Genomic DNA, 12,100 nt, shown 5'->3' on the forward strand with positions numbered 1-12,100 from the left:
AACTCGCATGGAAACCCACTACAGCACGGTAAGCAATTTGAGACAACCTATTTGAGGTGGATTAAAGAACTCTGTCTCAAAAACTTATTTTGAGACAGAGACGTTGGCCTCGGTTTTCTTTGTTGAGGCAGATGTGCCAGCCTCAAATATTTTGAGGCAAATTTTTGAGGCGGACTTAATGTATTGCCTCAATAATACATTTTAAGGCAATGGTGTAGCCTCAAATACTAAAATTGAGGCAGACCAAGCTTGCCTCACCTACTAGAGCCTCAAAAAAAAATTGGGCTACCAATTTTTTTTCAGCTTAATGTGTGAAATTCTCTCCAATTTTTTCACTTTCCCTCTTCTTTTTTCACAGTTCCTCCAATTTTTTTAATATTCCCTCCTGTTTCCACCGTGACCCCTTATCCACCGTCCAATCACGATCGATCTGACGGCTGTCGTGAGCTTCACCATTCTGACCTTCTTCTTCCTCCTCCTCCTCCTCCTCCACCCATGCCGCCATTTTGACCTCGCACCCACCTGTGCCGTGCGGTGGCAGAGGATCCACCTCCATCTCGCTCGCGTGCAGCAGAGAACCACCATCTTTGGCCTCATCTCAGGTGATTAATCTGACCATCGTTGCTTCTCTTTTGTTTTCTGTTGCTGTGCTACTCCAAATCGAGGGGATTACCTGCCCTAAATCCATGTGTTTTGCTGGGCTAGCCCCAAAATCTTCATGTCTTCCATGGTCTCCTTCCTTCCCTCCCTAATCGTCTTGCGACAGCTGCGGCGGCAGCAGTGCTGCGGTGCCTGAGCAGCTGCCCTTGACCTAGAACTAAGAACTCAACATACAGCGATCTAGAGTAGCTCCCTTCCATTCATCGTTTGGTTGTTCATCAGTAATCCATATGTTCAGGGAAAAGTGGTGTTGAAACTATTATTTTCTTCTACTATTTTTTCCTTCTGTAGATTAGATGCAATGAGGTAGATAAGTCAAGAAAGTATTCTTGTCTTGTATTTAGGCTTGGGAAAAGGAGCTTTGTGGTAGAAGCTTGGCATTGTTGTGGCCTTGAACATCAGGCCCTTCCTAAAGAGCTTGAGTGCTTTTCATTTGTGCAGATTCAGAGTATGGAAAACCAATCAAGAACAAAAGAAGAAAACAAATCAGTACTAGTTTTTATTACTGTTGTTTCCAAAAGTATCTATTTCTTGTCAAATCCACTTCTCCACCAAATACAATTTATAGTTCTCCTAAATAGATAGCAACAATCCATTCAAAAAAAAAAAGATAGCAACAGGTTAAGATAGCTATGTTTATTTTCCTATTCTCTGATCATGTTAGTTGGAATGCTTCATGATTGGTTCTTTGGATTTTGTGTTGATAATCGATCCCGAGTATTATTCTAGGTTACGTTATACTGCATGTACTTGTATTTGGTTATCTTGTTAGGATTCTTTGTGATATGTGGGCTATTTTTAGTACCATGGATGTGACATATTAATTTGTATGCAATTGATTTATTCAGGTTTCTACTGCACCTAGAGGAAACATAGCTATTTGATGTCAACCTGTGACCTATTTGCTTTCCCACTCCCGGCTGCCAACTAGCTTCAGCAATTATTTTTACAGAGGTAATTTCTGAACATATGGCAAATCATCTATATTTCCTTTCTTGTACAGATTGTTAAAAGCTTAGCATTTCCTTTATGTGATTTTGCACTATTGGAATGGATGCATAGAACTTTTGGTACATGTATGGACTGAATGCACTTTCTGTACAGATTCCTAGCATGGACAAAAGCTGGTTGAAAAAACCTAGGTAATACAGGGCTATAACTTACTAAAGCACTATTATACTAGCTAGAGGAATTACATATATAAAAGTTGTAACATTAATAACATGACAACTGTAATAGGTGGACAGATGAATATGAAGAGGGCTTAGCACAGTTCTTACAGTTCGCTTTCACTCATTCAGCAAAAGACAACAGTATTCTTTGTCCTTGCAAGAAATGTATGAATTGTCATTGGCTAAATACTGAACTAGTTCGCGAACATCTAATATGTGAAGGATTTATGAGGGGTTATAGTAAATGGTTCTTTCATGGGGAGGGCTCAACTTTAGATAGAACCAATGTTTGCATGGAGTCAGAGACAGAAGGTCAGCAATTTGATGATATGGATGCAATGCTACGAGATGGACTTGGATTTAATGATTTCAATGCTGTAGAAGGTGATGGGGATGTGGGTGAACATAGTGAAGATGCTGAAAAATTCTATAAGTTAGCTGCTGATGCTAGCCAGGATTTATATCCAAGGAGCAAGATGTCAAAACTTCAGTTTATCATAAAACTTCTCCATGTAAAATTTTTGGGTGGGTGGAGCAATAGTAGTTTTGATGAGCTCCTTGTACTTTTTAAGGAGGCTTTCCCTATGGAAGGACAGTTGCCAGACAACTTTCATGCTGCTAACAAAATCGTCAAGTCACTGGGTCTAGGATACATCAACATTGATGCATGTAAAAATGATTGCATACTATTTCGGAAAGAGTATGAGAATGCGAAGACTTGTCCAAGATGTAATACCTCTAGGTGGAAGGTTGAAAAAATAGGGATTGATGGAAAACGAGTTCATAAGGTTCCTCAAAAAGTTCTTCGTTACTTTCCCTTGAAGAAACGGTTACAGAGGCTTTTTATGTCAGAAAAGACAGCCTCAGATATGCGTTGGCATGCTGAGGGCAGGACAAAAGATGGCTTATTACGACATCCCGCAGATTCTCCTGCTTGGAAGAATCTGGATCAGCAATGCCCGATATTTGGTGCTGAGAGTCGTAATATTAGACTCGCGTTAGCGATAGATGGCTTCAATCCTTTTGGAAATATGAGCGTTAGTCACAGTACATGGCCTGTTGTTTTAATTCCATACAATCCCCCACCATGGTTGTGCATGAAACAACACAATTTTATATTGTCTTTGCTTATTCCCGGGCCAACACAACCAGGAAATGATATGGATGTGTATTTTGAACCTTTGGTAGATGAGCTTTTGGATCTTTTCAAACAAGGTGTAAAGACATACGATGTCTCACGTGATGAGTGGTTCCAACTACGAGCTGCTATTCTTTACACCATTACTGATCTCCCAGGGCTTGGATATGTGTCAGGCCATCTTACTTCAGGGAAATTTGCTTGTCAGCATTGCCACATAAATACCTGTTCTCTATATCTGAAAAAGGGTAGGAAAACCTGTTATCTGGGACATCGTAGGTTTTTGCACAAAATCACAGTTTCCGATTTGATGAAAAATCATTTGATGGAACTAAAGAGCTTAGAGATGCTCCAGTTCAACCTTCTGGACATGATATTTTGAAAGAGACAGAGAATCTGAATGTTGTTTTTGGGAAAGCTAAGAAGAAGAAGCGTAAACGTAAGGATGATGATAATAATGATGGTGGTAGCACAGTTATATGGAAAAAGAGAAGCTACTTTTTCAGATTGCCGTATTGGGAACATCTTTTAGTTAGACACAATCTAGATATAATGCATATTGAGAAAAATGTTTGTGACAACATAGTAAATACTTTGTTGAATGTTGACCGCAAGTCCAAGGATAATCTCAATTCTCGTTTGGATCTTCAAAGTTTAGGGATAAAACAAGATCTGCACCCAGTTATGCAGGGGACAAGTTTTCTTGCCTCCAGCAGCCTTCTTTTTGAGTGCTCATGAGAAGAAACTGTTCTGTCAAGTTCTAAAGGATGTTAAATTTCCTGATGGTTATGCATCCAACATATCAAATAAGGTTCGTGTGGAAGAGAAAAGATTGATTGGACTAAAAAGCCATGACAACCATGTGATTTTGCAGTATCTGCTCCCTTTGGCCATTAGGAGAATTTTGCCTGAGAATGTATGTGTACCACTAATTCGCCTAAGTAACTTCTTCCAGAAAATGTTTTCTCCCGTGATTCGTATCAGTGAGATGGAGGAGTTGGAGTATGAAATTGCTGAAACAATTTGTCAACTTGAGAAAATCTTCCCTCTATCGTTCTTTAATATAATGCTTCATTTACCAATCCATCTTGCACATGAAGCAAGGTTGGCTGGCCCAGTACAATACCGAAACATGTTTCCCATAGAGAGGTAAGTTTTTTAAAAAATTGCTATCTTAACCCATATTAGTGCATAGGTACTTCTGATTGACACTTGCTAACATGTATAGGTACTGGATGAGGCTGAAATCATATGTCCGTGCTAAGAGCCATCCAGAGGGTTCAATTACAGAAAATTATATTTTTGATGAAAGTCTTACCTTTTGTTCCCGTTATTTACATGGTTGTTCAACTCGTTTTAATCATCGAGGACGACATGACGATGGGACTTGCCAGACCATAAATAAAAAGTCTTACTTAAGTAAGATGGGTCGGCATTTACTTGGAAAACGTTATAGCTCCTTGGATTATAACTCATGGATTCAAGCCCATAGATATGTGCTATTCAACTTTGACCAAATTGGCCCCTACCTTCAGTAAGCTCTACACTATATATTAATTTCATATGTTCGAATATTTATGTGTTGTGTTTCTAATATGCATTTGTACTAATTGGCATGCTATGTAGAAAGCATCGTGAGTATATTTTATCAACTGGAATTCAAAGAACAACAGATATTGCCCGTGTGCATCATGAGACATTTCATGATTGGTTTAGGACACATGTAAGCGATATTGTCACCAAAGTTACTTTCTAGCCATTTGATAGCTTGCATAGCATTGATTTTCCATCTTAACAACAGGTTCAGGATGTAGTGGCCAAAGGAGAAAACCCATCAGAAGAAATTCAGATTTTGGCGAAAGGCCCTGATATGCATGTTATAACATACAACAGCTATCTTATAAATGGATATAACTTCCGCACAAAATCTTGTGATGAAGGGAAATCAACTCAAAGTAGTGGGCTAGTTGTTTTTGCTGAGACTTCAAGTTTCTCTAGTGTGAAAGACATAAATCCTGTCATTGGCAAAGTGCCATACTATGGCAGCATCACTGACATAATTGAGTTAAATTATAGTGGGACAGGTCAGGTAGTTCTATTCAAGTGTGATTGGATTAAGCTGTCTCGTGGCAAAGGTGTTAAGAAAGATAAATATGGGGTTACACTTGTGAATTTTAACCACTTGTCTAATAATACCAATAGTTTAGTCGATGAACCTTTTATCCTAGCATCACAAGCTACACAGGTGTATTATGTTCGAGATCCTATAGATCAAGATTGGTATGCTGTTCGCGAATCAAAACCAAGGGACTTCTATGACATGGGTATTCTTGAATGTGAAAGTGAGGAGGATGTATATCAGCAAAAAGACCAAGTTGATGTGATGAACAATACTGTCAACATTGATGTTGATTGTGGCAATGATTATCTCACTAGAAATGATATAAATGGAACAACTATTGATTTGGCTGCTGTCTCTCAACGGTATGGTTGTGCTCTTTATGTAACATGGTCCAACATTACTTTGTATTGAGGTTGCTTTGTCATCACTGTTTTAGTTTTGAATCATATAGGTCTTATATCTTATAGCCATAATTTCTGGTATTGTAGGGGAAATAATGGCAAAAGAAAGAGTAAGTGGAGGAAGGGTAGAAATAAATAAGTATGAGCTTCAGCGCATGATGCAAATAGAAAGAAACAATGAAGTCCTTGTGCAACACCTACCACACCTAGCAGAGAAGTTCAAAATGAATGCCTAAAAGACAAGACAAATTACTTCAAATGTGCCAAGCAAATCTGTTGATTTTCAATGTCATGATGCCTACTTCAGTGAGGAAGATGTACAAGACCAATTATATGAAGAAAATGATCTAAGAGAATTGAGCGAAGCGGATGATATGGATCAATCCTTTGAAGCTAACATGGATTCATATGATGGAAGTAAGTGATTCTATCTTATTTCCTGAATTTATTCTGCATGTGCATTTTGGATAACTGTTGCAATATATTTTTAGGTCATTCTGATGCTGATATCGAAGAAACTACAGAGCCAAAAAGAGGTAGAGGTATCACAACGATGGAAACATTCTGGCCAATTGTAGAAAATGTAAAACTGAAAGTTGACTACAATGAGCATTTTCAACCAGTTGGTCCCTATGCATCAAAGTTAGCAAATGTGATTGGCAATCTTGCCAAAGGTAAAGTCCTATCACTTGCTTATGAAGATTGGACTGATGTGCCTAACAAGGATGATGTCTGGGATAACGTGAAGGTACAATCCTCTTCTTTTTATTCAACATTATAAGTGTTTCATAAATATTAGTATTTTACAAGAAGTTTTGCTCTGAAACTTATTGTATACTCTACTTTCAGAGGTATTTTGACTTGGATGAATGCTTAAAGGAATATGTCATGAGATCAGCTCACAAGAAATGGAAAGACTTCAAAAATAGGCTGAAAGCTAAGTATTTTGACCCTGAGAAGACTAATAAAGAACTTTGGAAAAAACATGATTCAAGAATATCACTAAAAGTCTGGAAGTGGCTTGTTTGTTTTTGGAGAAGTGAGAAAGGCAAAGTAAGTGCCATAGTTCAAATGTTCTGTATTCTTTTCTTGATTTGCAAAACATATTGACATACATTGCATATATGCAATTAGGCCCGCAGCAATCGTGGAAAAGCAAATCGTGCAAAAATGGTTGCAGTACACACCATTGGAACTAGGAGCTTAGCAAATGTTCGTCATGATATGGTTAGGCTAAGAAATTTTATTGATCTATCCATTTATTTTTCTTCCATTGAACTAATACCTTCTGCAATTACATGACCACAGGAGAAAAGAAAAGGTCGAAAAGTTAGTCGAGCAGAAGTTTTCAAAGTTGCATACACCCGTAAAGATGGTAGACCACAACCAGCTCATGAAGTAACAATTGTAAGTAAAATTTATTAAATGCCAAATTGCATCTCTTTTTGAAATTAACCATGTCTTCACTAATGCAGGCTAAAATTGATGAGAAACTCACCGAGGAGCCAGAATTTGTGGACAAACCCATAGAAGAAGGAGACTATCTTTCAAACTTGCTTGGTAAGGAAAACAGAGGTAGAGTGATTGGAATAGGTATGGGTCCCACTCCTGCAAGTCTTGGTTTGCCAGGAACTAAATCAACAGCAAGAACAATCTTACAGTTGGAGAGAGAAGCAAGACATAGAGCAGAAGAAGAAGTCCGCGCTTTAAAATAAGGGATGCAACAACTGGAAGAAAGAATGGAAGAACGAATGGAGAGATGACTTGCAGAGAAAATGGCAGAATTTAAAGCTATGAAGCATACTTCTCCTGAACAAAGGTATTCCTTGAACAAGCCAACTGAGGAGCACTCATGCTCATCCACCTCAAACAATGTAAAAGATCATAGTTCATTTTGCATAACCTCAATTTTACTGGTATTATTATTCAGGAACTATAAGCTTCTATCTTTTTTCCTTGATTTTAGATACAACCAAGAATTGTTGAAGCATTGCAACTAAATCAAAAGAGGCCTGCTATGAAGGTAACTTGGATGACATTTACTTTTCTCCATATTTTTCAACTCAATGTGCTAGTCTAGTTTCATCTAATGGTTTTTTTTTCCTTTGTTGAATACAGATACAACCAAGAATTGCTAGAGAATTGCAGCTTAATCTGAACAAACATGCTAGGAAGGTGAGCTAATGGAAACTAATTCATTTCCTTCGTCTGAAGTACTTCTAGAATAGTCCTAAAGTTAGGACATGGTCTAGAATAGTCTAGAAGCTGGTGCATGTTAGTTTGAAATATGATTTTTGGTGAATGAAATGCAGGTAGCCGTCTAGCTTGCTAGTTGCTTTATTCTTCTCCTAGCTAGTTGGTTGCTTTATTCTTCTTTGTTTGTCCCCTGGTCAAGCTCTTCTCGAACAGATAGTAGTTGTGCTTAGTACGATGCACTAACAATAACTTCGACTTTACTTTATCTTGTTCAAGTAAATGCACTAGTATTGTTTGCAGCATTAAGAATTATTTTTTAAAATACAGGTACAACCAAGAATTGTTGAAGAATCTCAGCTTAATCATAACAGACATAATGGGATGGTGAGTGAATAACAATGACTTTGCTTCATATTTTTCAAGTCAATGCACTAGTATTATTTGGAATTAGTATAAACTTGTTTATTTTTTTTGTTGAATATAGGTGCAACCAGGAGTTGCCAGAGAATTGCAAGTTAATCAAAATATGCATGTTACGAAGGTGAGCTGAATAACATCGATTTTACTTCATTTTTCAAGTCAAACTGTAACATATCTTAAGTCTTGTAGGATTCATTGAGAAGGGTTGATGCTACATGTAATGTACAACAGGGGGTAGAAAAAGATGTGGACAATCACAATTGTACCAGGCAACCAAAAATGACAAAAAAACCTTGTGGAGAAACAACAAGCAATCATGCCACAAGTAAACGCTCTAAAGTTCCAACTGTAATCACTCAAATTGCTGCTGAGGTTTGTATATGGATATATGGTATTTATTTGGAACGCACTATATTACCACCATGCATTTCTGTTGCTTAATGCATGCTAATAGGTTGACAACAGTAACATCTTCTATTGTGTAACAGGGGGTACAGAAGCATATGGCCAGGTACAATAACAACAAGCCTACTGAAATTGAAGGGGCCAATGTGGGAACAACTAAACATGCTAATGTCAAAAGGGCAGCATTAGCTTGTGAAAATGTGGTTAGTTCTTTTTTATTACTACAAAACAGTAGCAACTATTCTACTTTCTACTCTGTAATAAAATCTGATGTGGCCACATTTTGAAATAGGTTGGAAGGGATGTCTTTCTTAAGAGAATTGTCCGTCCATATAACCGTGTTGCAAGAGCTATTATTCAAAGTCAAGACCCCTTAGAAATGGTCGGAGGAACAATGCTAGGAAGGGAGTGCTACAAAGTAGTGATAGACAGTCTTATATGTGGAGATGCTGAATTGTTCCGGCCGCACAGAAATTTGAACTATATTAGAGACGCTATTGGTCATTGCATTGCATGGCCATCCCAACTAGTATGTTCCTTTCTTGGCTTCTTTATTTTATTGCTTAGTTTACATAGCAAGTCTAACATGGTAAATATCAATTTGAAAGGTTGAAGAAGTGTCACCTCAGTGCAATGGGGAAGTGACAAAAAGAGGTATATGTGCCATTTATGTTGGGTATATATAGAGTATTTACATCATTTTTATTATGGAAATTTCATTGAGCAAAATATAAGTATGCAAAAGATAGAAATGCTATTGTAATTTGGATTGCCATATACTTTAAAACCTCAATAGGTGCAGTCTATTTTACATAGAAATGTACTTCTGTTCAAAATGTTTAATCACAGGTCTCTAGCATTTCCTTCTCTGTATAATTAGTTCCTGCTATACTTTTGATTGTTTTGTCAATTTTTCTTTGGTAGTAAACTCAATTTCCATGCTCATGATCATATTTTGTGTTCTTTATTTAAATAAAGATAGTGACATTGTTTGTTTGTGTTAACTGAATTTTACATATTTACACTCCAGGTGCTCGAGTTTCTCTCAAACGGTGATGATTGTCGATCATGTTCAACTATAGAAAATTGGCGAGAACTTCTTAGCAGAGATAGCTCAAACATGAGCAGTAATTATATATCTACACTTTTGAGTAGTTGATTGTCTCAACACTTGTAAATGCCACATATGAATTGGAGTTCAGACATATTAGTCTAAGTGACGGATGAGATGCTATGTATTATTTATTGGACATGTATGATTGGATGTACTGCTAATATATGAAATGAAGTGATTTGGATACTATTTAATTTCTTCTTGTTTCAATTGTCAAGTTTTCATGATGATGAAAATGTGTATTTCCCACAACAATAATCTAGGAAATATAATTAATTTGATGCATCCTACGTTGAGGCAGGTACAGTTGCCTCAATTTGTTTTGAGGCAGCAATAATAGCCTCGGTAGCGTACCTGTGGAGATTATGGATACCCCATATCAACACGACAGTTATAATTTAGTCGGATATATGGTACCAAATATAGATAGAATATCTTTATGAGGACTCGGGTTAGTTTCTAACTTGAGTGTCAAGGAAATATCCGAGATCTTCGTCGGTCACGATTGTATTTTATCTGTAATCACATATTCCGTTAGGGATATGGACTGTATTTTGTAATACGGATCCCTTCCCCTATATAAGGAGGGGTCCGGGTTCCTCTCGGGACGATGCTTTTTTCCCAATCATACGATCAATAACATACTCGGCGGAATCATCCCCGGACAGGAGTAGGGTATTACTTCTTGAATAAGAAGGCCTGAACCTGTATAAAATTCCTTGTCTCCAAACCCATCCATTTTTCTAGCTTGATAGCCACCCTCTTTTATTATTGCCGAAATCTTGTTTCGACAGTTGGCGCGCCAGGCTGGGGAGGCGTCAAGTTCTTCGCCGATTAGTGCGATGGGTTCCCTCTCCGGCATCGACGACCTCGTCTTCCCCCCGAGGCAGACGTTTCGGTTCGGCAGCCTTGACTTCATCACCAACGACTTTGGCAAGATCTCTCTCCTCGACTCGGATCCGAACCAGTCGGGAGAGAACCAGGTCCTAGCCCCGTTCGGTATTCCGAACTCGGCCAAGATCTGCTCCAAGCTTATCTCGACCGAGTCGGCTTCAAACCACTCGGACGAGATCCAATCTACTTCAACTTCACCAGATCAAGATGATGGGGCCTACCCGCCAATCCTGATGAAACTCCCCAACGATTTGGCTGCCGTCTTCACTACAAGGGCGTCTTCTCCACGTAGGCCTAGGCGGAAGTCGGCCTCAACACTGATCCCACCTAGCTCCAGGGAAGTCGGCGTCATACTCCAGCCACTCGGCACGATTTCGACGGATCAACTCGAAGGCTACCTCAGCTCCCTCGGCGTCGACTCACGACCAACAGAGATCGTGGAATACAACGAATTCGGCTACCGCTACGACAGCCGCGACCTCGACGACTTCGACGAGAGCTTTGAAGACAATTACACCCCTCTCTACTTCGGCATCTTCATGACCGACAACGAGACGGAAGAACAACGCCAAGCCCGAGAAGCAGAAGCGGAAGCCGAGCGATGCCGACTAGAAGAGGAGCGCCAAGCGCAAGAACAAGAACGGTTGCGGCGAGAGCAACAAGAACGCGAACAGGCTGCAAAGGAGGCCGAAGACCGACGACAACGAGCCTTGGACGCAGGGCGACGAGCGCGAGATCTTATCAGGCAACAAGACGTTGAGGGGACAGCGGTCTTCCGCACCCCCCAACAAAACGCTATCGCTGCGATCACCCTTCTCGACACCCTCCTCAAGGAAGACGCACTCAATCAAGCCGATCACGTCGTCAACATCTTGAACCAGACCAAGACCATGATCGCCACTTTAGTTCCGGTTAACTCCGGCAGCGTTCGCACACCGACTGGTAGCCGGGTTCCCCATCTCCGATCTCATGATTATCATCAGCCAAGCCTTAGCATCATAGGCACAGGATCCAGTCGCAGGAGCAGGGGCCACGACGAACGATCTGTTCATTCGCCTCCCGAACGTCACAGGGAACACCGAGTCGAACGGCCTCGCTATCCACCTCGCCAGCGTCCCGTCGATCTTCGCGACACGATCAACCAGCGCCATGCAGCAAGAGGTCACCGCCATTCACCGGATCGCTACGACGACGACGTGGATGGAATAGCTGTCTTCACTAATGACCTACGTCGAGTGGATTGGCCAGCCGGCTTCAAGCCGACTGGAATCGAGAAGTATGACGGCACCACTAATCCGGAGTCTTGGCTCACCGTCTACGGACTCGCAATCCGCACAGCAGGAGGAGACAGCAAGGCCATGGCAAACTATCTACCTGTGGCCCTAGTGGATTCCGCCTGATCCTGGCTCCATAGACTGCCCCGTGGCATGATCGGATCATGGGCGGAACTTCGCGATCACTTCATCGCCAACTTCCAGGGCACCTTTGAATGCCCCGGCACACAGTTTGATCTCTACAACGTCATTCAGAAGCCTGGAGAATCCCTTCGAGATTACATCCGACGCTTCTCCGAGCAAC

The 12,100-nt window shown here is 40.1% G+C and overlaps 3 protein-coding genes across 5 annotated transcripts; all 3 read left to right on the forward strand.

Annotated features, from left to right (window-relative positions):
- Positions 1 to 495: 495 nt before the first annotated feature.
- On the forward strand, positions 496 to 6,125 carry LOC136351082 (uncharacterized). 2 transcript variants are annotated; one of them, XM_066304999.1, is made up of 9 exons: positions 496 to 602; positions 1,509 to 1,614; positions 1,765 to 1,802; positions 1,900 to 4,119; positions 4,199 to 4,504; positions 4,597 to 4,693; positions 4,772 to 5,454; positions 5,581 to 5,910; positions 5,985 to 6,125. In XM_066304999.1, exons 3-4 carry the CDS (start codon positions 1,774 to 1,776, stop codon positions 3,350 to 3,352), a joined length of 1,482 nt encoding a protein of 493 aa, XP_066161096.1. In that variant the 5' UTR covers positions 496 to 602; positions 1,509 to 1,614; positions 1,765 to 1,773; the 3' UTR covers positions 3,353 to 4,119; positions 4,199 to 4,504; positions 4,597 to 4,693; positions 4,772 to 5,454; positions 5,581 to 5,910; positions 5,985 to 6,125. Both variants share the same exon structure in this region, with proteins under 2 accessions (XP_066161096.1, XP_066161097.1).
- On the forward strand, positions 5,892 to 7,208 carry LOC136353543 (uncharacterized). The gene is made up of 6 exons (XM_066304549.1): positions 5,892 to 5,910; positions 5,985 to 6,241; positions 6,343 to 6,546; positions 6,628 to 6,720; positions 6,802 to 6,900; positions 6,969 to 7,208. The coding sequence occupies exons 1-6, from the start codon at positions 5,892 to 5,894 to the stop codon at positions 7,206 to 7,208; spliced, it is 912 nt and encodes a 303-aa protein (XP_066160646.1).
- Positions 7,134 to 9,831, forward strand: LOC107277528 (uncharacterized). 2 transcript variants are annotated; one of them, XM_026020571.2, is made up of 10 exons: positions 7,134 to 7,367; positions 7,460 to 7,516; positions 7,612 to 7,668; positions 8,017 to 8,073; positions 8,174 to 8,230; positions 8,299 to 8,481; positions 8,598 to 8,717; positions 8,807 to 9,043; positions 9,123 to 9,168; positions 9,545 to 9,831. In XM_026020571.2, exons 1-10 carry the CDS (start codon positions 7,269 to 7,271, stop codon positions 9,568 to 9,570), a joined length of 939 nt encoding a protein of 312 aa, XP_025876356.1. In that variant the 5' UTR covers positions 7,134 to 7,268; the 3' UTR covers positions 9,571 to 9,831. The 2 variants fall into 2 exon arrangements, with proteins under 2 accessions (XP_025876356.1, XP_015612886.1); XM_015757400.3 differs by having other exon boundaries at positions 7,222 to 7,312.
- Positions 9,832 to 12,100: the final 2,269 nt, after the last annotated feature.

The sequence above is a fragment of the Oryza sativa genome, chromosome 10 (assembly GCF_034140825.1).
Source record: "Oryza sativa Japonica Group chromosome 10, ASM3414082v1".
Lineage (NCBI taxonomy): Eukaryota > Viridiplantae > Streptophyta > Magnoliopsida > Poales > Poaceae > Oryza > Oryza sativa.